Source organism: Thermobia domestica, chromosome 4, assembly GCF_964235325.1.
Source record: "Thermobia domestica chromosome 4, izTheDome1.hap1.1, whole genome shotgun sequence".
Taxonomy (NCBI): domain Eukaryota; kingdom Metazoa; phylum Arthropoda; class Insecta; order Zygentoma; family Lepismatidae; genus Thermobia; species Thermobia domestica.
In genome coordinates, this window is record NC_137457.1 from 252,859,883 (window position 1) to 252,883,932 (window position 24,050).

The following is a 24,050-nucleotide window of genomic DNA, read 5'->3' on the forward strand; positions in this document are numbered from 1 at the left end:
ACCCTATCGTTTTTACGGAGCATCCGAATTACAGAGAGTGGTACGAACACTTTTCCGAAAGTCCGCTTCAGATGTATTCATGTGAGTAGCTCATCTGAACATAATGTATGTCTGCGATTATGGGGATCATTTTGCGTCTCCAAGAGGAAATTGGTTAAACCAGCGGCGAATAGTGCGTTTATTCGACGTGCGTTTACTGCCTCAAATACACTATTAATATTTTTTGCGGTTTGCTGTGCAGAACGTTCCAGATCGAATTCATAATTTAAAAAAAAAAAAAAAACTTAATTGTGTATTCTCCATGCTCTTCAACAAGGCATTACTTCATGAGTGTCTAGGTACCTCACCTGTTAGCTAGACGTGTACAGAATTTGTGACGTTAGATGTGTAACCTTAGCCCATCCCTGTGTTGCAAATCTTTAAGTTTTACGTTCCGCAGTTATGTCGGCTAGGTTCAAGGAGACGATGATAATGGGACATGAAGGAAATGGTGAAATGAAGAAAGTGAGAGGAAACAAGAGAATCTCGAAAAAACCACACACACGGTGTTTGTCCACCACAAAGTTCACTTAGCGCGAGCTGGGATCAAACCAAGGACCCCATGCACAAAAGGTAAACGCTTTACTACTGAGCCACCGCAGCCCCATCTCCGTATAATATTACCTGGCTCAGAAATTCAGATCCAAACTTAGATCACAGAATCCAGATTTCGATTGCGAATCTAGACTAGAAGCAAGATTCTAAATTTCGGATCCAGGTCGTCTTGTTATATAGTTTGTATTTTAGACCAGCTTTCAGAAATAGAAATACAGTCAATATCACCATGTAAATGCACTATGGGACTAATTGAAGTGACATAGTAACCATTACTATTTATCAGTATACCATATATCTTATAGCGTAGGTCCATGAAGAAATTTATACTGTTTCCGGGAAAATCCGTTACCGGTATCAAAAACAACTGTCAAAGTTGATTCAGTCGCTTTCATCCTGGAAATGTCGGTGTCCAAGATGTTCCTTGCAGTAGACCATCCGCCACAGTAAACATTAATGATATTATGTCAAAAGCCGAGCAAGACTAACACGTGTAAGCAGTCATGACACCGCCAATAACCTAAACATCCATCACCGAACAGTGTTAAACCATTTGGAGAAAGCTAGCTACAAAAAAGAAGCTCGACACTTGTGGGCGATGTGATCTGACTCAAAAACGTTTACTCAGTCGAATTACTTTCTGCGAAACTCTACTGAAACGTAACGAACTCTTGCCATTTCTAAAGCACTTGATCGTGAGTGTTGAAATGTGCGAAAACAATCCACAATCTGTGGCGAAGCACATACTGGCAGGAAGGTTATGCTGTGCATTTAGGGGGATAAGAAGGGCATCAATCATCACGAGCTGCTGCCACTATGCAGAACAATAGACTTGGTTCTGTGCTGTGGACAATTAGAGCAGGTGCACCTAGCAATTCAAAAGAAACGGACGTGACGTCAACAGAAAGCGTGTCATATCACGCTGACAGCGCCAGACTACATACATCTTGAGCGACCCAGCAAAAATGGCGAGAATTTGGCCGAGAGGTTTTAAAGCATTCACCATATATTCAGAACCTGGCACCAGAAGGGTATCAGTTGTTTTGGTCTCTGAAAAACTCCATCGTTTCTGAAAGGACGTGTGCAAACCACGTTTCACAATTTTTGACCACAAAAAGCATAGAAGTTCTATAGTGATGAAATTGCGGTTGTGTCGGAAAAATGGCGGAAAGTCATCGAAAAAAAAATGGTGCATGTGTGATTTCATGTTATTTTCAAATCACAATAAATGTATTCTAAATTGTGACCTTCAAGGGCTCAATACCTTTTAGACAACCTGATGGTTCCGTATAGGTTTATTCTCTAACACAAAGTCGAACTGTCATATATTTAGTTATCCATCTTACAGTTAGATGGATAACTATACAAATTACAGTCAGTAGTTACAAATTGTTTTCGATGTAATAGAAGTACTTACTGAAGAATTATATATGTTGCAATTAAACATTATATACATATAAATATACCTTCTGCGACATATTGTATTGGTTGTTGTCAGAGATATTGTGCTTATCTTTGTATTCTGTTAAGACGTGAAGAAACATTGTTTCACGTTTCATGTCAATGCCCTTTACATTTGTAAGCACGTCACGTCCTGGTGTGAAGCCTATCTCGTATTACCTTGATAAAGCGATCTATATTTGGAGATTTGGTTAAACATTGCTTCGAATCTCTTGGTTGACGCCGAAAGGAGGACAAATCGATACCGGGGGATTCAGCGCATCGTTACCTCCTCCAACTGCTGATACAGGCTCAAACAGTGATTTCATCCCCATTTAACGATGATCGGTGGAAATCTGATGGTTTTCCCGCTGCGTTAATTGACGTCACTGAACTTAGGTGAATAATTTGTTCGTTAGAAAAAGAGAGAAAAAAAAAGCATGTGTGTGTAAAATGAATTCTACTGAATAATTAGTTTTCCCAAAGGAAAGAAACACTGTGAGAATGGTTGAATTCGATATTTTTAAAATACAAATCATTACATTATCGTGATTTCGTTTTATCCTAGTAATTATGTGACCACGTACTATAGTTATCTGATTGCATGTTTTAAAGGATACTGTATGGAAATTGTATTCTAAATTTGATAGCACATTTTCTCTGTTTTCTATTTAGTTAAATTTTAAAAGCTAATTTAAATCTCAAATAAAATCCTTATTTTCTTTCTAATCCATTCTGATTTATGAACAAACTCTGCTAAGGACATTATAGAGGATGACGCGAACACATTTACGAATGAGCTTGCGTTTATAATAAAGATTTTAAAAAATCGAAGTGTTTTCGCCTAGATCACTGGTTCTCAAACTTTCCGATAACGCGGACCCCCTTGCAATGCTATCTGAAAATTCATATGGTATTAAAAGTATACTAATTAGAATTACCACTGACAACAAAAAGAAGAAAAATAATGCAATAATTTATTCTAAAGATACATGATTGTTTCCTAGTAAACTAAATTTCAATTCAAAATACAGTAACTTTCATGACTGATTTTTAAAAAAAAGGAAATCCACTTGATAAACAATGATCTCAAATGTGGGGTCACTAATGTAAGGAATGAAATTCTTTGTGTTGTTTCATAATTGCATTGAAATCTGGAATAAGTTTTGTCACCACCAATCTTAGGGCCGATTCCACATTAAGACAGTTCGCTTTAAGGTTTTAATATTGCAAAGAGAAGAAAAGGTCTGCTCACGTAAGTAAGTGGTAGGAAACCGCATCAAATATTGCAATGCCTTTTTAGACAACTCTTCATACTCACAGCGCACATGCACCCAAAAGGTACGAAGTTCATTTTCTTTGAAAATGTATTTCCACGAGGTATCGCAGGATAGCTTCAATAGCTGTTCTTGTTATGTGTTAGTTTCATACCTTATACTGTATGTCAAGGATTTCTACGTTAGTGAAAGGATTTTTAAACCAATCATTACCAGGTTGTGGGATAAGGAAATATTCTCGAAAACTTGCAGCTAATACTCTCAAGTGTCCTACAAGTGTTCCGTGCACTTCAGAAGATAGTTCTTCACCTGAAGAATCAGTGAAATCCTTGAACACTTGAAATGATGAATAGTTATTATTTTCTACTCGTACTGCCCACAGCTGCAGTTTCTTAATCTTAAAAATACTTCTTGCATAACAGCTGTGAGTTCCATTTTATTACAATATATTTCAATTTTTAGGCGTTGCGGAGCCCCTGGCTAGGTCCCACGGACCTCACTTTGAGAACCACTGGTCTAGATGATTATGCATCCCGTAACTATTAAATGTTCTGAGGTTTCCATAATACCAATATACGAAACTTACATTTATAAATCTATAGAGCATAGATAGCCACCGTTACGTGTGGAGATATTAATATATTGACTCCATTAGCGAACTCGGCCAAGATAGTCGATCTAGGTATCTATTGCAAAAATCAGATTAAAAAAAAAATCTCTTTCGTTTAAGAGTTATCGTGTGGAATAACGGACGGACGGACATTACGTAAATTCTACAATCCTATAAACCTACTAGCGTGATCCTCATACGGGAAATAAAAAGAACAAAAAATTCGTTGACATTATATTATATTCTGTGAATGTCGATTAAAAGCAGGGAATTCACATTATTATTCAGTTCAAAATCTCTTGTTGTCGCGAATTCTGTCGAGGAATTTGAAGCTTAAAGTATATAAAACGATAATCGTCCCTTTTGTGCTGTAATTTCCTTTATTTTCTTGTAATCATGGAATGAATTTTTAGCTTAATACTTGAGTCAAGTGCTTTTTTTCTAGTGGTACACAGTACCGGCACCTTCTTTCTTAAACCTCTTTAATTCGTTTTCTGTAGCCATTTTCCTTATCTTTATAAAATGAATTTTTCAATATAAGTCTGCATTTAAAACTGGAACTAGGGTATGTTATACACATTTGAACGATAATACGAACAATAGATTATATCAGTTGCCAATTGCTTTCAGTGGTCTATATTTTGACACTCGCATTTGCAGTCAAACAGTTCGAGGTTTTGGTGAGTGGTATCTCCAGGGAAATGAAGTCCCAGACATTCTACTTTTTGTAAAGCATACGTTGGACACAATTCAAATATATTTCAGAAAGTGTAGAAGAAGGTTCTCTTTGATGAATCTTGTAGGAACTTCATCCAGGTCATCTCTGCTTTTAAAAAACAACTTCAATACTGATATGCAACAAGATAGAAGAACAGACCAAAGACGCACACACTTGACATCAAAGGGCCGCGGTGGCTCAGTGGTAGAGCGTTCACCTTTGGTGCATGGGGTCTCGGGTTCAAATCCTGTTCCCACCAAGTGAATTTGTGATAAACACCGTGTCTGTGGGTTTCCTCGGGGTTCTCCCGTTTCCTCCCACTTTCTTCATTCCATCATTTCATTCATTGCTCATCACCACCGTCTCCTTTAGCCTAGCCGGCATAATCGTCGGACGTAAAACTCAAAGAAAAAATTAACAAAAAGACGAGATCAAAGGTCCCCCTCCCAAAATTTCGTAACTCTTTGTAAATAATGACGATACTTTCATTTGGTTTGCATCAGGAACATATTTACGGCGTGTCCACTTAGTCCGAACCCCTTTAATCTTTTGACATCTTATCTCCCAACAAAAATTTCTGTGTGCGCGCGCCTGAGGACCGCTTTCTCATACACCTTAGCAAATGTATGAAATCATGGGTGCTCCTAGGTCGTTATCTGTAGCTGATAACAATAACAAGAAGCGATGTACAGACGATTAGAGTATGTTGAAGGATATATTAAGTCTAGCCGCATATTAACCACAGGATAGGTCAGCCAAGCTGTAGCAGAGGGAGGCAGAAGAGAATGCGGAGCGAAATGCCTGAATGTATTGATCTGCCTTTCAATCACATTATGGGAGAGGCTTTTGTCTATTACGTACTCTGGTAAATTTGTGGTACGAAGTTCATTATTATTGTTGGTAGTTTCTAGCCTGTATTGTGCCTCCGCTTACCTATTCTTGTCCTTCAGTCAATATGTTGTAAATTTTAAAATTGTCCAAATTGCTGTGTCCATTGTCAGTACCAACACTTTTAAATTTGTTTTCATCCATTTCCTTTTTAAAAATATGTCAGGTTTTAGTTCTAATATTTTCTGATATTTTTGTTGTATTAATTTGAAGTAATACAAATATTGAATTTGTTTCTTTACAGAAATCGTGATGGATTAGTGGTGCCAGCCTTGACTAATCATGGCAGCAGGAGGGAGTACCTCTGGCCACAGGCGGCAGGAGTCGATGTATGCCATGACAGGCCTCTACTCCCCTGCCACAGCAGGCCCCGCCAGTGACTGCTCAGAACTTACCGATACAACCACAGCCTCTTCCTGCGAATTAGTACATACAAGCCATGACAGGTTAGATTGCATTCTTTACCTCTTTGTTCCCCAGGTTTCAATAGAATTATTAAAGTAAGGATTTATATACAGTTTAACTCTTTGACTACCAAATTTTTTAATGTGAATATTCTTTTATAAGTACATGTACGACTCCTTTAATGTGGGATATTTCTGACATCTGTACATAGTTTTGGAAACTAAACACAGTCTCCTAGTCACATCTGAACCGATGAGAGAACAACGTGTATTGTTTTTAGAATTTTCTTTAAAAAAAATAAAATAAAATAAAATAAAAAGTTTGAATTATTCGCATGAGACACATGTGTTCCGTTGGTATTCAAAGGGTTAAATGAAGACTGAAAGTCATAATTATATAAGTAAAACTTTGCTCATGATTGAGGTAAGTTCATAAATAACAACTACACGTAAGAAGGTTCATTTTGTAATAAGACCTAAGCAGTATATTCTTATTTGCCAGAAATGATGATGTTTGTGATCATACTTTTCTTAAACTTATGGAGTCAGCTGACTTTAAACTTGTCTTTCTCGGAAACAAGTTTTTTTCAGTTACACTAGTCTCTCGTGGAACCGACGGGTTTGATTCCCAGTGGGGACACTCGGTCAAAAAAGTGGAAAAGCTTTTTCAGGGCAGCCATTCTGATTGAGGTTTTCCTGTTTTTTCCTCATTCACACCGGACAAATACCGGGATGGGTACCTAACATATACGTCTCAGGCCGTTTCTTTCTTTCTTCAACCCATTCTTCCTTCTCCTCGGATAGTGTGATCGCTGAGGGACGGCATCACTCATACGTGATGGGCTGACATGATCATAGATACGGGAAGCCCAGAAATCTAATTCCTAATCCTAATCATTTAACCGAATCTGATGGGACCGATAGTACTTCGGTTAAATGAAAATTCGATTAAACCGGAATAATGTTCCATATATACAGCGTATCTCAAAAAGTCCCCTGACATATGGTAACTCTGTTATTACCATAGTTACAACAAAATGTAAGAGGGAAAACCGTCTCCAAATATGATGTTTTCAATCTAAAATGAAGGATTTTTTTAAATCGGACAAGCTGTTTGGGCTGTACATTCTTTATGCGCCAATGTTAAATGAAAATGCAACGTTGCCATTTACCTGGACCAATAACATAAGTGAACGAAATTATTGTCTTTTACGCTAGCATGTCAATAGCCAACCCCCATTTGAAACAGTGGGACTAACTTCATACACTTATGTTGTGGGTCGATGATTTTGCAAATAGACTACTCTCACGCGTGTTTTATTCCATTCCACTTATTTCGATTCCTTCCCATCTTTGCTCAATCCAAGCCGATCCTATCATCCTGTCATGCTGTCATCCTGCCGATCCTGTCATCTTTCGGCCAGTTAGGAAGGACTAGTTTAATGAAATCGGGAAGTATTGAGTGATAGATACCCTTAGATGGAGGGCATTGTGAATATCTGAACATAACAAATTGTGATTCTCAAATTTAAACTGTGATATCAACCCTCAAGCTAATCCTTAATCATCCTTTATTACTTGAACAAAATGGTTAGGAGGTTGGGGGCGCGATGGCTTAATAGTAGAGCGCTTACCTGGCTCGATAACCTACTAAGTAAGTTTGTGGTGGACAACATCGTGTCCCTAGGTTTTCTAGGAGTACTTGCACTTCCTCTCACATTCTCATTTTACTAATTCTTCCATAATCATTCATTTGCCTTAATCATAGTCTCCCTTACCCAAAGGGCATAATCATGGGACGTTAAACTCAAAGATTTAATTGCAGTTTGTTTAACCCTTTCGTGAGCCAATTTTTTCTGCAAGTGATGGAACGATACCTCCTCCATGTTACCCAACACGCACTCAAAACAACGAAGCAATCAAAAGAAATGATTTATCTAGTACAATTCCCATTTCCATGGTGTAAACGACTCATAACCAATGGGAATATCGCTTCCCAGTGGAGCAAATAAGATCATACCACAGAGAAAATAATATTTTCTCTGTGATCATACTTATGTTCCCTTGGCGGGAACTATTCTTCCCATTGCGCACTTAAGAGATTCGGTTTACTTGCTGAATGTTTTGTTAACTGAAACCTTCGTTAAAACATGGAGATCAATTTTGAGGCTGATAAATACATAAATTCTGAAATATAATATTGGTTTGTAACAGTAGCAATAGAAACCAGTGGGTCTTGGGGTCACGAAGGATCTAATTTCATTAATGAAGTTGGTCGTCGAATAGCAATCAAAACTGGTGACCCCCGAGCTACTGCATTCCTTTTCCAACGTATCAGCATCGCCATCGAGCGCGGGAATGTGTCATCGATCTTAAGCCCATTACCTCCTGGTAAAGAACTGGACGAGATTTTTCTTCTATAACACACAATAAGACGGAAGTAGGCATCCTAGGAGGCTCACAACCACTTTGACTATGTTCATGAAGAATGTTTTGAATCCAGTTTGGATAAATATAAATTCTTGGAAGTCATGACTTAATACCGGTAAATTTGGGAGTAGTAGCAACATTATCTACAGATTTTACTTTGTTGCTCAAAATCGTTAAAGACCCGAAAGATATTGTTGTCAAGCTGTCCGATGTTTATTTTGGAACAAATATGCTATAACTAATGTTAAAAAAAACACTTCGTCATATTATTTAAAAATATGTTGGTATGCATGTACAACTGAAATAGTTTTCCTGGAATGACATGTTAAGAAATGTATAAAAATATATTAACCTATAATAAAAATAAAATGTCTATACATGGCGAGGTAAGTGTACTGTGAGGTGACAACTAACTCACTCACTCACTAACTCTATGACCTTCACAAAAGCTCTCCACTGACTTCTGTCCTTAGTCAACTATCCAATTTCTATTTTGTATTTCTATTTCTGCGAGCTACATCTTAATATTGTACTTCCATCAGCGCCTACGTTTTCCTAACAGACGTTTTCCGATTGGACTTGCAATTAAAACTTTGAAAGCGTTCCTACTTTCTTCCATTCTGGCTACATGACCTGCCCAGCTGAGCCTCGTATACTTGTTGACCGTAATAATGTTTGGTAAAGGACAGACGGTAAAATTATCGCAGTTCCTTTTACAGAGCGAATTGATGATTAATCATTCAAAAACAAATTTTATCCCTTTTACCCTTCTCTATTAACCTAGTAATTCTAATGAAAATTCCAATTCCATGTACAGTGTGTGAATGATATCATGGTACACAAACTTAATCCGTTCCAGAACCCTGTTCGAGTTCCAAGATAATTTTTCCATTTTTTTTAAAGATAAGAGAACCTGGATTAATCTGTTCCCTGGGTTCCAGGAATTCGAATTTTCAAAATAATTTTAATAGTAAATACACTGAATTTTTAAATACTTGAATAAAATTAAATTTTTAGGACCCATGACGAATACACTAAGTTGCTATATTATATATAAAAAAAATATACAAAAAATAAAATTATCAGTGAAATCACATGAGATACTTCCACTGACTGATTGTGGTTCTCAAACTTTAGAGGAGTTTGTTGTATGATTGAAGTATTAATACCTTGTGAGCGGCGAGATTATATGAAACGTGGACCTACAGGTTAATATGATACGGGAAGTATGATGGTTCCGTAGTAAATGCTCACCTTTGGTGCGAGGTCTGGTTCAGTCTGAGATTATTAGAGTTTCTTGAGTTTTTGTGGACAACCTAGTGTCCGTGGGTTTTCTAGTTTCCTTCTACATTCTCATTCTACTAGTACTTCATAATTATTCACTTTCATTAATCACCTGTCTTCTTTTAACCTAAGAGGTATAATTATGGGACGTAAAAATGAAAAATTCTATTTTTAAAACATAATATCCAAATTAGAGGAAAAAGGGAACCTGTTTTCCTATATCAAAAGTTAATGTTTTAACTATTTAACCATAAGGGCTCGAAAAGTAGCAGTTGCTGCGAATGTAACATTTCCTTTATCACTCGTTTGTGAGTTTAAATCCCATTGTAATATTTTTTTGCAAGTTACTTGATTTAGCCGAAGTACTTAGTATAACAATATACCGCAATCTATTAGCAATAATCCACCGGAACAAAAATCTTGAAGTGAATGTATACTAATGAACAGTATTAATGTAAATAGAAGCAGAATTTCGTGCTTTGGTTTAATTATTTACATCATGATTCATTCATGAGCAAGGATAGGAGTTTCGCGAAACAAGCCTGTAGGAGAAAAAAAATAATGTGTTTTGTAAGTCAGTTAATTAGGAGATACGAAAAATACTGAAATGTTTCGTGCTAAATAAATCGTACTGCATGGATAAAAGTTAAACGTTAACATTTCAGAAGAGAGATTGAAAACAACCGGAAACGTTATAAATATGAATGTATAAAGCACTAGTATCGTCGAGTAGGTTGCCAAGAGAATTTTCTTTACCTGAAAAAAAAAAATAAAAAAATGAGCTTAGTATTATAGAAACTGTGCAGTATTATTTCGCAGGTGTGGAGGTCGAGGCTCATGACCCGCTCTGGGTACCCACCAGTGGCGTAGGGAAGGGGGGAAAAGGGGTCGCCCCCCCAAAGAGGTCCGACAGTGTACTTTGGTACTTTGATGTTTATATTTTTTTATATATATTTTTATGTTTATATATTTTTTGTTTGTAATTTTTCTGTATGTAGTATACCTATAACAACACTTCCCCCCCCAAAAAAAAAAAGCACATCCTGGCTACGCTACTGGTACCCACTAATTAAGAATGGAGAGAATTAGTAGAGTAAAACGAAATACTGTTAGGTCTTAGAAAATGACATTAATTCATATATACACTTGTGGGCTGGAAGTAGATTATTTATAGGAACTAGCATCTTAAAGAAGTACTGATTACGGATACTGAAATGGGCTGAAAGAGGAAGAGGTAGTGGTTACAATTGTTATAAAAAAAAGATGGTCCTGTCTCAGAATCCCTTAATTTTATAAATATGTTAGGGATATGAAAAATGCAAGGCCGTAGGCCGAGCAAATTCAAGAATCTAGTGCGAAATCCCCGACTAGCCGAATGCTACTATCTATCTAAGAACTATATTCGAGATTGTGACTTGTTCAAAACTATTTTCGTGATTTTTGGTCATTTTAAATTGAGGACACAATGAACCATGAAAAATGTGTGACCTGTTATAGCAGCTGATACCCCTCTTGGAACACTGTTAAATTTGTATCCTCAAAGTGACATAGTGAGTGATGATCATATTGACGTTTGTGTGTCATGAAGGAAGTCCAGTGAGACAACACCACGGTGCAGTGCGAAATCTGCGACTGACAGCTGAAGAATTCGGGAGTGTCACAAAATGACAGCTCGCGTTCGGCTGTTCATTTATCCAATGAAAGCTTGTCACAGCTGGGTGTTGCGAGTAAATACCATTCACTTAAAGGATAGGAAGCAGAATAACACATACATAGCGAGACATTGTGTGTTTATTCTCTTCGACTTCGTGTTACCGGAACTAGTAACTAAGAGGTGTCAATTCTATGATATAACTTTCACATATATTGAAGTTGAAACTCAAATACTAACAATAATCCAAACTCGTGTACATATCTACTCAGTAACCAAATTCATGTCCATTGTTGTCTTGCTTACGAAGGTTCAGAACAGACACAAGTAATGATTATATATAAACTTCATCTGTAAGAAACTTCCAAAGGATGAAATCGCTTGGTGTCAGATTCGACAAACTATTCAGGTCCCGAAAACGCGACGGGAAGTACATTTTTAGATTCGAGACGAGACGAGAAACATAACACAATTATCACTAGTTTTCCAGAAACTAAAAATTTCACTAGTTCACCCAAGTCTTAGCAGGGGCGGATCCAGGACCGACTTCTTGGGGGGGACAGTGGGTTGTCATACTGCTACTTTTAAGGGCTCCAAACTTTGGGATGGGTTTTATTTATATATATAAAATAAGAAAGTTTTCTCCTCTGGGGGGGCCGATCACCCCGATCACCCCCCTGGATCCGCCCCCTGAGTCTTACATCTCAAACTGTTCCAGCCAGTATCATATAATTCACAGTATGAAAACTATAATCGATAAAGTTATTGTAGGAACATAATGAAAAGCATTTATCAACGTTAAAAGTACGCAAGTCATTTCACGAATCACTCCAATAATAAATATGGTTTAAATGTTATATCCTACCCTTCGTGAACTTCTCGTGACGCGGAAGGTTTATGATTACTTCTGGATGAAATTAAGAAAAGAAAAATGATGGCATAAATTTTGTACATTAATTTACAAAACGAACTGAGACGAGAAAAGCTTTTCGAGAATATATTCGAGACGAGAAAGAATTCCCCGAAAATTGATACGAGACAACGCCTCTACAAAGTTTACGAGACGAGACGAGAGAACCTTAATTCTCATCTCATCTCTTCTCGGGGCCAACACTACGACAGACACAAAAATCACGGATTATGTTTGATACCATTTGAAACATACCGAATCTGTTGAACATTGTGCTTAAATAGTTGTTTTATTCCCCTGCGAAATACCGCCATTCCTTTACGAATAACCAGCATAAACTAGTACATAAATCATATGATGTTAAGTTGTGAACAAAGAAATGATGTTGCGAAATCTTCCGTAATGATAGCAATACGAGCATCTCACGAGAGTTTTATTCCAAGAATAGTGAAGCGTAAAGGAAATTTCCAAAAGATAGGTCAAGAAAGTCAATTACTTAAAGGGTTTTAGTTTATTTATTTGAATCGTCATAAAAGAAAGTCGCAGACATCTACATGACATTGCATTTTGACAAGCATTCCTTCACGTTGTTGCTAGCAAGTGTCGAGGAAGAGCTACTACTTTTTCCGATGCATCATTGTACTTTTGTTCGTTTGATATGACGTGTCTCAGAATTCAAGAAAAAAATAAAGATGTTAATGCAAGTACCCACCCAACAACTGACATTCGCCTTATCTCCATTCGCATTTAACTAACGGTGTTAGAGCCAATTCAACTCAATCGCGTGTGCTTCCATAGCATCGTTTCGATTTTGTTTAAAAGCTGAAGCAGTTGGTTTGTATAAAGGTAACCAACAAAGTTCTTTCGCTTTTTCACCCACTACCTTCGAACATCGATATGTCACCTAAGACGTACCTGGAAGATCAAAAATAGTTCCCATCAGCATTGATAATCTTCTACCAACGTTCTGGAAGGCCATGGATTCCGTCGCGGTGGAACTTGGTGGGTCGTGAAGCAAAAAAAGGTATCTAATGAATTTTGCATCTCTACTAGGGATTTGAACTGGCATCTCTAAGATGATTGTCCAAGGAATGGGACAGGTGATAATCGGACGATGCAGTTTCCGACGGATGCGGATGCAATAGTGTTTCCCATCCAAGGCGTAGAATGATGTCTCGGTTGATCCTAGCCACGTGGGGCTTAGTGTTGTCCTGTAACAGGACCCCTTTTCAATTCAGAAAAGCTGACTCTAGAGTTTTGAGTTTTTCTTGAACACGGCTCACCTGCTGACAGTACACAGTTGTACTGATGCTTTGACCAGCTGGTAGCAGTTCCCGATGCATGATACCGCGAGCAGTCCACCAAATATACAGGAGAACCTTCTTCTAGTACAGTGCTGGTTTCGGATGTTTTGGAACCGGATCATGGGATGCTAACCAATGATGATGGCGCCGTGGAGCTTCATACAGGATCCAATTATCATCACATGTCAACACCTTGTCCAAAAAAGGCTCCTTCCTCATACGAGACAGCAAAGAAACACATGTGTCTGCTCGCGTTGTCTTCTGGCCCGAAGTCAAATCATGTGAGACCCATCGACCCAACTTGTAGTGCTTCCCAAGTTGGTAGAGGTGCTGTCGAATGGTTTCTCCACTCTCACTGAATTATAGTCCCAGTTCCGCTCATGTCTGGCCACTGTTCGTCTCAATTGCTGCCTGAAGATCTTCATTTTGTACATGCGTTGGTCTTCCGCACGTGGTGCGTCTTCGAGTTTTTCGCCACCGTCCTTAAACTTGTTAAACCACCGATGCGCTGCTGTTCGCGTAGTCACGACACCCTCATCAAAGACCTGACATATCTTCTGCCACGCTGCAGCGGCGTTTAACCCCGTTTGAAAAAATGAAATGAAATCTTTAAGTTTTACGTCCCACGGTTATGCCGGTTAGACTAAAGGAGACGGTGATGATGAGAGATGAGTGAAATGGTGGAATGAAGAAAGTGGGAGGAAACGGGAGAACCCCGAGAAAACCCACGAGCACGATGTTTGTCCACCACAAAGTCCACACGGCGCGAGCTGGGATCGAACCAGGGACCCCAAGCACCGGAGGTGAACGCTCTACCACTGAGCCACCGCGCCCCCCTTAACCCCGTTTGAATTCGTACAGCATACATATCTTTATGACGCTGTGGAGGTCCCATGTTCACTTCGTCCTTACGCCAGTTCGCGGTGTAACTGAACTGCCTCAATCACGTAGTAGTATGTTTGATATACCCACCCAACAACTGACATTCGCCTTATCTCCATTCGCATTTAACTCACGGTGTTAGATCCAATTCAACTCAGACCTCCACAAAAAACGACAGAACTTTCTTGGTTACCTTTATAGGTAGAGAATCCTATTATGTTAGTATAGCAACTTCAGAGAAAAATATGGGGTACTTACTTGAGGTACTACTCAGTAACTGTGGAGTGATAGGCCGTGTGTATACAAATGGTTATCAAAATAATGGAAACACCTGAAAAAATGAAACGACTCTGAATCCCCGTCGTTTGGACACATGTAAGTCATGGATGGTTTCCTCCAGAGCAATATTGTATCACTGCAGCATATAGTTCTGCCAGAAGGATGGTGGAGGCTATCTGTTGAAACTCCTGAATTGGCTATAGGTATACAATCATTTTCAAATAGGTCTAGGGATTGGCTGGGGCAGGGAAGTGTTATTGTTCATCCCAATCTTCATGAAAACACGCTTCAAGAGCTTCAGTGGTGTGAATGGCTTCATTATTATGCTAGAAAATTCAGTCATTGGTTGAAAACATACAGATGATAGACACGTGATCCACATAATCATTGGCGGTAATGCGTCCTGTGAGAGGAATCTTAAAATCCACGGGATGCTAGAAAATTGTGACCCGCAAGATCACGGAGTCGCTTTCGTGCTTCCTGGTTGGAAGAAGATCGTTCAGAGATTAAGCTTGTTGGGTATCCGATTTACACGAACATAACTTATTGTTGAAAAGAAGGTGAAAAGGGGACTATCGGACCATATTATCGTAATAAATCGTTGGTTGACAGTGATTAGCGATATGCAACTCTCATCGTACTTAATGTTGCCACAAGACGAGACTTCAAGTTGTCTCGTCTTGTACAATGTTCGTCTCGTCTCGAAAAGATGTACTCGTCTCGTCTCGAATGGTTCCTTCTCGTCTCGTGGCAACACTAAAGTGGCTGAAGCCTACAAAAAAGAGCTGTTATGCCAAATGGTGAAAATTACAACTTTTAACCAAGTTTCGTTTGGTCAAAGGAGCACAACACAACACGACTACAATCTTCGAACAACGACTGCTTAGTTTCCACTGAACCAGTAATGAATTACTACAACAGGAGTAATACCGTCGGTACCGTCGAAAGACAAGCCTTTCCCACTTATACTGAAATCCTTTTTTCAGAACCCCTGCCGCCACATCAAGAAATATGGAGACAATGTGATTTTCCGATTTCAAAAATGACAGGTTCGAATATCATAAAACAATAATAAAAATTTTATTGTCAAACCAGCAGCCTTTCAAAACTCAGTAGCGAAAAACGCTGACACATTTCTGCCTTTGTTCGGAGAAATCTTCTGAAACACTGATCTCGATTAATGCTTTAACATTGTACTTGAGGGACACGATACGAGACATTTCACGAGACAAGTAGTATGTATTGTCTCATGTCTCGCCTCAAAAAGTTCTGTCTCGTTTCATGGCAACACTAATCGTACTCAGCAATAAACTGTTGCAGGTCCTGATCTCTCTGCAGTCAGTTTTCGCACATTCGCTCTACGATCCTTGGTGAAAATCCTCTTTAGTTATCGGAAATCACTGTTACTGAGGCTTCTCGTTTGTCCATTATTACAATTCGCCAAATGTTGAGCCGTGAGTTCTGAAGATTATAAGCATCTTGGACTATATTCCTCGTGACATCTAATGCATTGACCAGCTTAGTTACACTTGCGCCAAGTAAAGTGACCTCTTTTGAAGATGGCCTCTCTCCCGTATGGCCGCCTATGGTTCTAACATGTTGTAATCATTATCGCTACTGAAGGAACCAACGCCAATTTTTGGCTGAGGGGTCAAATTATATTTTGTCATTATCTTAACGCCGTAACAAACGTTTTAAAAAAATCATTCCTTCAGATTTATGCGTCAAGATATATCTGTGTTCATAGTTGGGAAGTGGATATACAATAAAGGCGCACTTAGTGAGATTAACGCTATTGAAACATGGTATCTGTTGCAGAAGTTTGTACATGTTTGCTGGAATTAGCATTCAAATAACGTTCCCAAAAAAATTATGCCTGAGGAAAAGAAAAGTTCTTCCAGTTCAACTGTAATTACAGAAAACACAATAACTTGTTACTCGTTTTCCCTTTCTACTGCTCTGTTGGATATCCCTTCTCTTTTGTTTTGTGTTGCTTTGCTGTGGAATCTTGTAGCAGGAAGCATTTTCCAAACAAAGACAATAGCAACTGGCTGCAAAGTTTATAATGTTTCATAATGTGAGCTTTTTATCTCCCGTTCTCTACTTTTATCCTCTTTTGTGACTTTTTAAGTCGAATAGAGAGCTTCAATTGTTCCCTCTTGCCTCCTCCTCCCCAAACCCCGCCAAAGAAAGGAAGTTCTTAGTTCTTTTTATATGGATTTTTTTAAAAGTATTTGTTGTCCCAAAAGTGGAGGAGAGAGAGATGTCCTTAATTTTTGTTAGTATTCTCCAGTAGCAACCCAAATGATTCTCTAAGACAGCAAGTGAGTTTCCTTTCACATTGTGAAAATTTCTGCAGACTTCCAAACTATTCAAAAGTCAATACTGAGACCGAAAGTAGCATATCTGTAGCTTCCGAGTTTGATAGAAGGATAACGCCAGAGACGGAATCTATTCTTCAGTCCCTGAATGCATATCAGAACAGTTCTTCACTTTCTCTTATAATTATTACTCTACAAGAATCAATATAGAAACTGGAAGTTGTACTATTCTCTGTTTCAGGTTAAGAAAATATTAAAACGGAAGTACGTCAAACACGTCACAACAGCGTAACCACTAGCAAAGAAAATGAAATGAAATATTTTAAGTTATACGTCCTACGGTTTTGTCGGCTAGGCTAAAGGAGACGATGATGATGAGAAATAAATGAAATGGTGGAATGAAGAAAGTGGGAAGGAACGGAAGAACCCCGAGAAAACCCACGTATACGGTGTTTGTCCATCACAAAGTTCACTTGGCGCGAGCTGAGATCGAACCAAGGATTCAGTGCACCAGAGGGGAACGCTCTACCACTGAGCCGTCGCGGCCCGCCAGTAGTAAAGAGTGCACTTTTGTCAGAAAATATAGGTTATTTATCTCACTTATGCATTTGCACAAGTGAAATAAATAACCTTAAGTGAGCATAGGCATAAGTGAACATTTCTTTAAAATGTGACCGTTGCCTCTATTCGTAGAATAAGTGTAATGTGAATGACACAAGTCAGTTTGTGTAGGTGTAGGTATATATGGAAGAACTTCTACTCAGGGGGAACGCGGGAGTACGCCGTTCCCCCACTTCCAAAAATATATGTGGCGTTCCCCACTTCCTAAAAAAAATTACAATGGGCAAAGATAGGAATGGGGTACGGTGTGGTCATCCGTCCCCCTACCTTTTCAGATCCACTTTTATCCATGCTTCTACTTAAATAGTATTATGGCCTGTGTATTCCAATGTATTAATACGTATAATACACGCAACCTTACCTGCAGTCAACAAGAAGAAGAGAACCATGACGCAAGTAAGATTTTCAGATTTACCCACTCTCAAATAACAATGTATCGAAAGACCTTTTAAAATGTAGTTATTATGCACTAGGTAAGCGACTAAACTAAACACAGACAAACTATTTGCTGAGCAAAACAATATATTTGCATTAAACAACTACATGCGTGTTACAGTTTCGCAAACTAACACATTGGATTCATCAGACAATATGAGATACTGGATATATGTACAATCTTGTATACAAATGTACAATTTTATATACAGGCTAAAGTAAGAGTGACTGTTAGAATAACAATAAAAAAAATGGCAAGCCCATTCTTTCTCAGTTAACTTTCTTGCAGTAGGGTAAGTTTGGGAACATTGACTCACGTGTAGCCAAGTCCTTCGACGGCAGGAATATAACTCATTGCTTTCAGCGTCAAATCATAGCGGTTTACGCCAACACAACACAAGATTTACGTTTTGAGCTAATCGACATGCAGTTATAATTGCTTATGGTATTTTTACGTTGCGATCTTCAAATTTTGTGATGACCAATACAGAATAAGACCTCTTGTGAATTATGTAAGTAGTTCAGTTTCTTTTTTTTTTTTTTTATTTTGACACTTGTTCTGTTCGTCTTGATGTATTCATGGAGGTCGTTCCGTACCAGTCTTCGCCAAATTCTGCGTAGTACAAAACACAACGTAAAATCGCAAAAAGTCATAACTGCTACGCCGAGAATCAAAAGCTAAATCGTAAATTTTGTTGCGTTGACGCAAAACGTTATGGAATGTGCCTGCTTATTACAGTAAACCCTGTCTTCAACGGACCCTTTATTAAACGGAAAACTGTCTTAAACGGAAATATTTCACGGTCCCATGAATTTTGGAGAACAAAACGTGTAAAACTCCCTTCATTAAGCGGAAACTGTGTTACGCGGACAACGGAAAGAAAAATAAACATTTAACGGAAAATTCTGAGTTCCAGACTACAGCGTTTAGAAGATGTTTAGACATTCTGTGAGACATATACATTACACTATCTGGGAAAAATGTTTCTGGACAGTGTTGACTTTCCGCAACCACTACTCATATTCACCCCCACAAATTGTCCTTAATCCCCACAGCTTAATCAAGAATAATACGGAATGTCGGAAAGAAGAAAACGAGATAGAGTAAGAAGAGGAATACGATACTGAGTTCCAAGAAGAGTGTAGAATAAATACATATCAAGATTCTCTCAGAAGTTTAAAGGAACTGCAAAAATTTGCCTTACGAAGAAATGATTCTGATTCACTTAGTATAATTTCTCAGGCTAAAGTGTATGCAGAAAGTCAAGCAGCCAAGCAGCAATGTACACAGAAAACACTGCTTGGCTATTAGAAAAATAAAGAAAACGTGTGCATAGCATATTTTGTATTCATTTTAATTGTTTGTGTATTTATTCGTAGAAGAAAGAAGTACTGTAATCGAACAATGTACGTACATCAATATATTTTCTCAGTATGCCCCTTTATAAGCATGTATTTTTTTTTTTTAAAGAAAGAAAAAGTCTACCTCCACTAAGCGGAAACCGGACTTTAACGGAAATTTTTGTTAGTCCCGCTCGATTCCGCTAAAGACAGGTTTCACTGTATTAAGTTTCTTCTTGTTGCTATTCTGGTTTTGTTAGTATGTTGGTTAACCATCCAATTTTGGTACAAGTATTGAGAATACTTCAATTGCTGTTGTGCTGTTTTTGGAACCAGTGGATGTAAATTCTCCATGGTGTTCATAACTTTTACTTTTCTCCTTATGAATCATAAGAAGAAAAATAAAGCAAAGGGATACCTCTTTCTCCAAGTAAAAAGCTGATATTAAATGTTTATTCATGTTTCGGAAGTCAGGTAATGAAGGAGGGTACTCAATCTGTCTTCAGAAGCAATTCAAATGAGATCTGAAGCAACATAAGTTGGAACCACAATACCGTAATAATGAAAGTTACACAGGAATTCCATCGTAGTATAAATCAAAGAAAAGGTTTCTACTCCACACAAGAGAATACATAGAGCCCAAATTCGTATAGGTCTTCTCAAAATTTGCGGATCGCAACGCAACTCAAATTTGTGTTCTGTTGACTCAAACTGTAATGGAATGAGGGGCTAAGCGACAGTAAGAAGACAAGACTGAGAAATGTGACTCGTTCACCTAAGCAGCAATATGTCATAAAATCATGTATGTGTAGGAAAATGAGCTGCTTTCTGGCAGAAAATTCATCGCATTATATAGCACAGTGGACGATTACCTACCTAGTGTCAAGGGCGCCGATTTCTCTGTAAATTTGGAGGGCCCATTCAGATGCAGAAAGCATATATGAGGATTTTAAAACAAATTGCACCCAAATTATGCGAAATATTGTAAATTTACAAATACATTAACGGGGCCTACATGAGCGAACCCCTCGGCCCCCCGGGATCGGCGCCCTTGCCTAGTGTCACTGTTGACTATGCATCACCTGCTACTTGACATGGAATTCAGATTTATATCCCGTAAGCGATAGTGAAATTATTATTATTTTAGTTTAACGTCTCACCATTATTCCCTGTAGGCTAAACGGGACGGATGATTAATGGAAATGAATCAATGCGAAATTAAACTTTTGTGCTCTAACACCAGGAATCGAGCCCGAGATGTATACTACTAAAGACACGTGCGCTATGGATTAAACCAGCAGAGAGGGCATGTCTCGTAAGTGCCTTTTCTTGTTGATTGAAAGGAAGGATATCGTAACATGAAGGAAATTAACCAATTCAGGGAAGCAGTTAGGCGTATTGTTTACACGGACAAAACGTGTGTTAGCTAGTGATGAGCGCAAGAGTCTTGGTCTTGCAGTTTTTGCAAGAGTCGTGCATGCAAGACCAAGACCAAGACCAGGAATCCCGATGTAAGACCAAGACCATACCTGCAAGACCGAGACCAAGACCAAGACACTTGCGCTCTCAAGAGTCTTGCATAAGTACCGGTACTACTTGAATGCTTTTATACAATGTAAAAAGGAAGGAGGGGGGGATATTACATCTTTCACTTGATTTTTTTGGCTTCAGTAAAAATGGCGATGGAGTGAATGTGTTCCCAGTAGTTCATGCAATCCGTGAGAGTCGATCTGCCCCGGTAGCATATAAGTACCAAGCATGTCTTTTTTTTCAGTATGTCGTTTTCTAAATAGGTTGTTTGTGTTTCCTGTAGTTATTACTCGTTTTCAAGCCACACAGGTGTCATTCTAATCAAAGTTTGTTGCACACAGAAATGTGTCATTGGTGCTTAATTACGACACATTCCTGCATTTTTAAACAATGATGATTACTTATTGGGAAATTAGACACTATTCTACAGGTGTATTATTTGGAGTAAACTTAATCTTTTACCTTCGAGTTGGAAAAGTTTGTCGATTCGTCCTGGAGTAAATATAGCAAAAGAGGGATTTGTTTTTCACCCTTCAATTGCTTTGCCTCAAGTAGTCTGCTGATAGAACGCGACAAACGCCCAGTAAAAAGAAATTTGTAAAATAAAAACCGCAAGTGGCGAGCGCAAAAAGTAAATTTCATGCGTACTTCGAAGTTGTTGCAGGAAGTGGGGGAGCATCCCTACGTGTTATGCAAATTATACAAAAAATCAAAGAATAAAGTGGCAATAAAAATGAAAAACGCTTCAGAACTATATTTAAAAAAAAATGCATAAGAACGCAGCGCAGGAACTATCTTCATTAAAGCAGCAGCAAACTCGAAATACTACAGATTTCTTTAAATCTGGTTTCATTATTATCAATATTATTTTAATTTTTCTCTCTTTTTAGTCAATATTGCTAAAGTTATCATCATCATAGGTATTCTACGATTATTGGTAGGTCACTTGCTACAACTGAGAAGCTTCGATGTACGGTGGTCCTAGTGTTTTCGTCTTGACGTAGCAATTTTCTGTTTTAATACTTTCCTTCAACTACACTTTCCTTCGCCTCTCACTCTTTTTCCTTTCACCATGCCCTCTAGAACGTCCCTCATAATATAATTCCTCCTCAGCCAATGTCCCAACCAGTTCCTCTTCCACTGCAACTATTTCTAACACCTTCTCATTCGTTTTCCGTTCAACCCAGCAAATTCTCTCCTTTTTTTCCCCTCCATGCCCACATTACGAAAGCCTCCATTCTTTTTAATCAGTTTTGCGTAATGTCCATTTTTGTGCCCCATAGCGTATATATTGGTATCAGTAAAACAATATCTCGATATTTATTTGGAAGTTTGTTCAATACAAAGACTAGCTAATCGTGGTTGAAAAGAAAAAATCTGTCGTCTTTAGAGTGTAAACATAAATTTGCAGTTCATGGTATATCAGTAATCTGTACCGTCTTGATTTTCCTTCGTGCGTCTCAGTGGTAGCCTCCCCAGTTTGGGAACTATAGTGGAGTATTAGATGTGTTAAAAAATATAAAAAGATTACGAAACGTTGTGATTTATTTTATAAGCGGGGGTAAAAGTGAGGGGGAACGCGGGAGTACGCCATCCCCCCATCTCGAAAAAGTATGTACGGCGTCACCCCAGTTTCTAAACAAAATACAATGGGCAAAGGTAAGCAGAGGGAACAGTGTGACGTCATGGTGCTATCTAGCGTCCCCCCAATTTTTCAGATCCACTTTTACCCCTGCTTATAAGTAGTGAAGCGTGGGCACCCATTAAAAAAATAAAGGCAGTCGCCTATGTTGTACACTATCATCATACTTACACGAAGGTAAACTATATTACATTTAGAAACATTCATTGTATTTCCGTTACAATTGGCCCATTGTAGAATTTATTATCCCTTATATCCAAAGTAAAATTTACCTATGAAAAGCATAACATTTCTTAAAAGCAAGACTTGCCAGACTCTTGCAAGCAAGACCAAGACCAAGACCAAGACTGGATGTGCAAGATCAAGACCAAGACCAAGACCAAGGGTTCCAGTGCAAGGCCAAGACCATCTTGGTCTTTGTCTTGCATTTGCTCATCACTAGTGTTAGCGCTAACCATACAAATGGCCGTGTGCACCAACGAAGCTCAACTGTTGAACGAGGGTCATAACCAGCTCGTTCAAGATTGAGTCACGGTCAAATGATAGATAAACCTGGTTTTAGCGCATCTAGTGCTGTAACGAAAACTAAGCGTTGAATTCAGATGTCTTACAGCCATATAGCCTGCAACCACAAGTTCCCTAATAGTTAGAACATCACTGTTTTTGCGCATTTAAATTATGAGAGTAAAAATATTTTATGTATTATTGTGTATTATTAAGCACTGAATATTGAACTTCTTATATATCAAATGGTTGTAATATTTTAATTTTGTGTGTTTCAGATGTGAAAGGTTAGAGAGATCTCTACAGGTGCCTAACCTCACGGATCCTGTTATCCCAGACGACACAAGGGATTGCGGAATCCTTTCATGTAGGCCAGCAGCCGTGCAGAAGTTTGCAAGCATTAAGGTAAAGTGTCTACTAATGTTATAATAATAGCAATGATAAGTATTCTACTCCCACTAGCAGTGTCGCTTTGCTCAAATTGAAAGTGTCCATATTCTTTGATCCTTAGGTAACCTTTTCGCCTTAACCTAGAACTTGTATGAAGACCAACCCAATCAATTTATTTTCAAGAACAGGTTAGTTTCTTTTCTCAGTGTGAAACTAAGGTAGCCTTCAAAGCTTTGGGAATTCAATACTCAAACTTGAAGTGTACATCTATGACCTATAGCTACTAGTTGCAATAGATTAATAAGATCAAAGATTGAACCTGTTCCTCGGACACTGAATCAAAATTAAAAAGCCATTAATTGCTATGCCTTACTGTTTTTATTCTATGGCGATAGATGTTGAAACCGGAAATGGTTAATTTTAACACTTCCAGATTCAATAATAGAAGATTAAGGGAGGAGATAGATTTTACTTTTGGAAAGCTGAGTTGGTTGCAGAAAACTGCATTTCGATATCTCTTTATCATTTTTGCTCTACGGAAATCAGTAAGGAAATCGGTAGTAGTAGTAATTTTCAAACATTTCCAGTTTTGGTA

General features: G+C 38.3%; 1 protein-coding gene across 1 annotated transcript in view; it reads left to right on the top strand.

The window, feature by feature from the left end:
* The window catches only part of Oatp30B (Organic anion transporting polypeptide 30B), a 414,497-nt gene that overhangs the window by 217,527 nt on the left and 172,920 nt on the right, over positions 1-24,050 (top strand). The window contains exons 3-4 of the mRNA XM_081755739.1: positions 5,772-5,973; positions 23,344-23,470. Coding sequence (XP_081611865.1) covers positions 5,810-5,973; positions 23,344-23,470 — 291 coding nt within the window. The 5' untranslated portion in view covers positions 5,772-5,809. The remainder of the gene's footprint in view (positions 1-5,771; positions 5,974-23,343; positions 23,471-24,050) is intronic.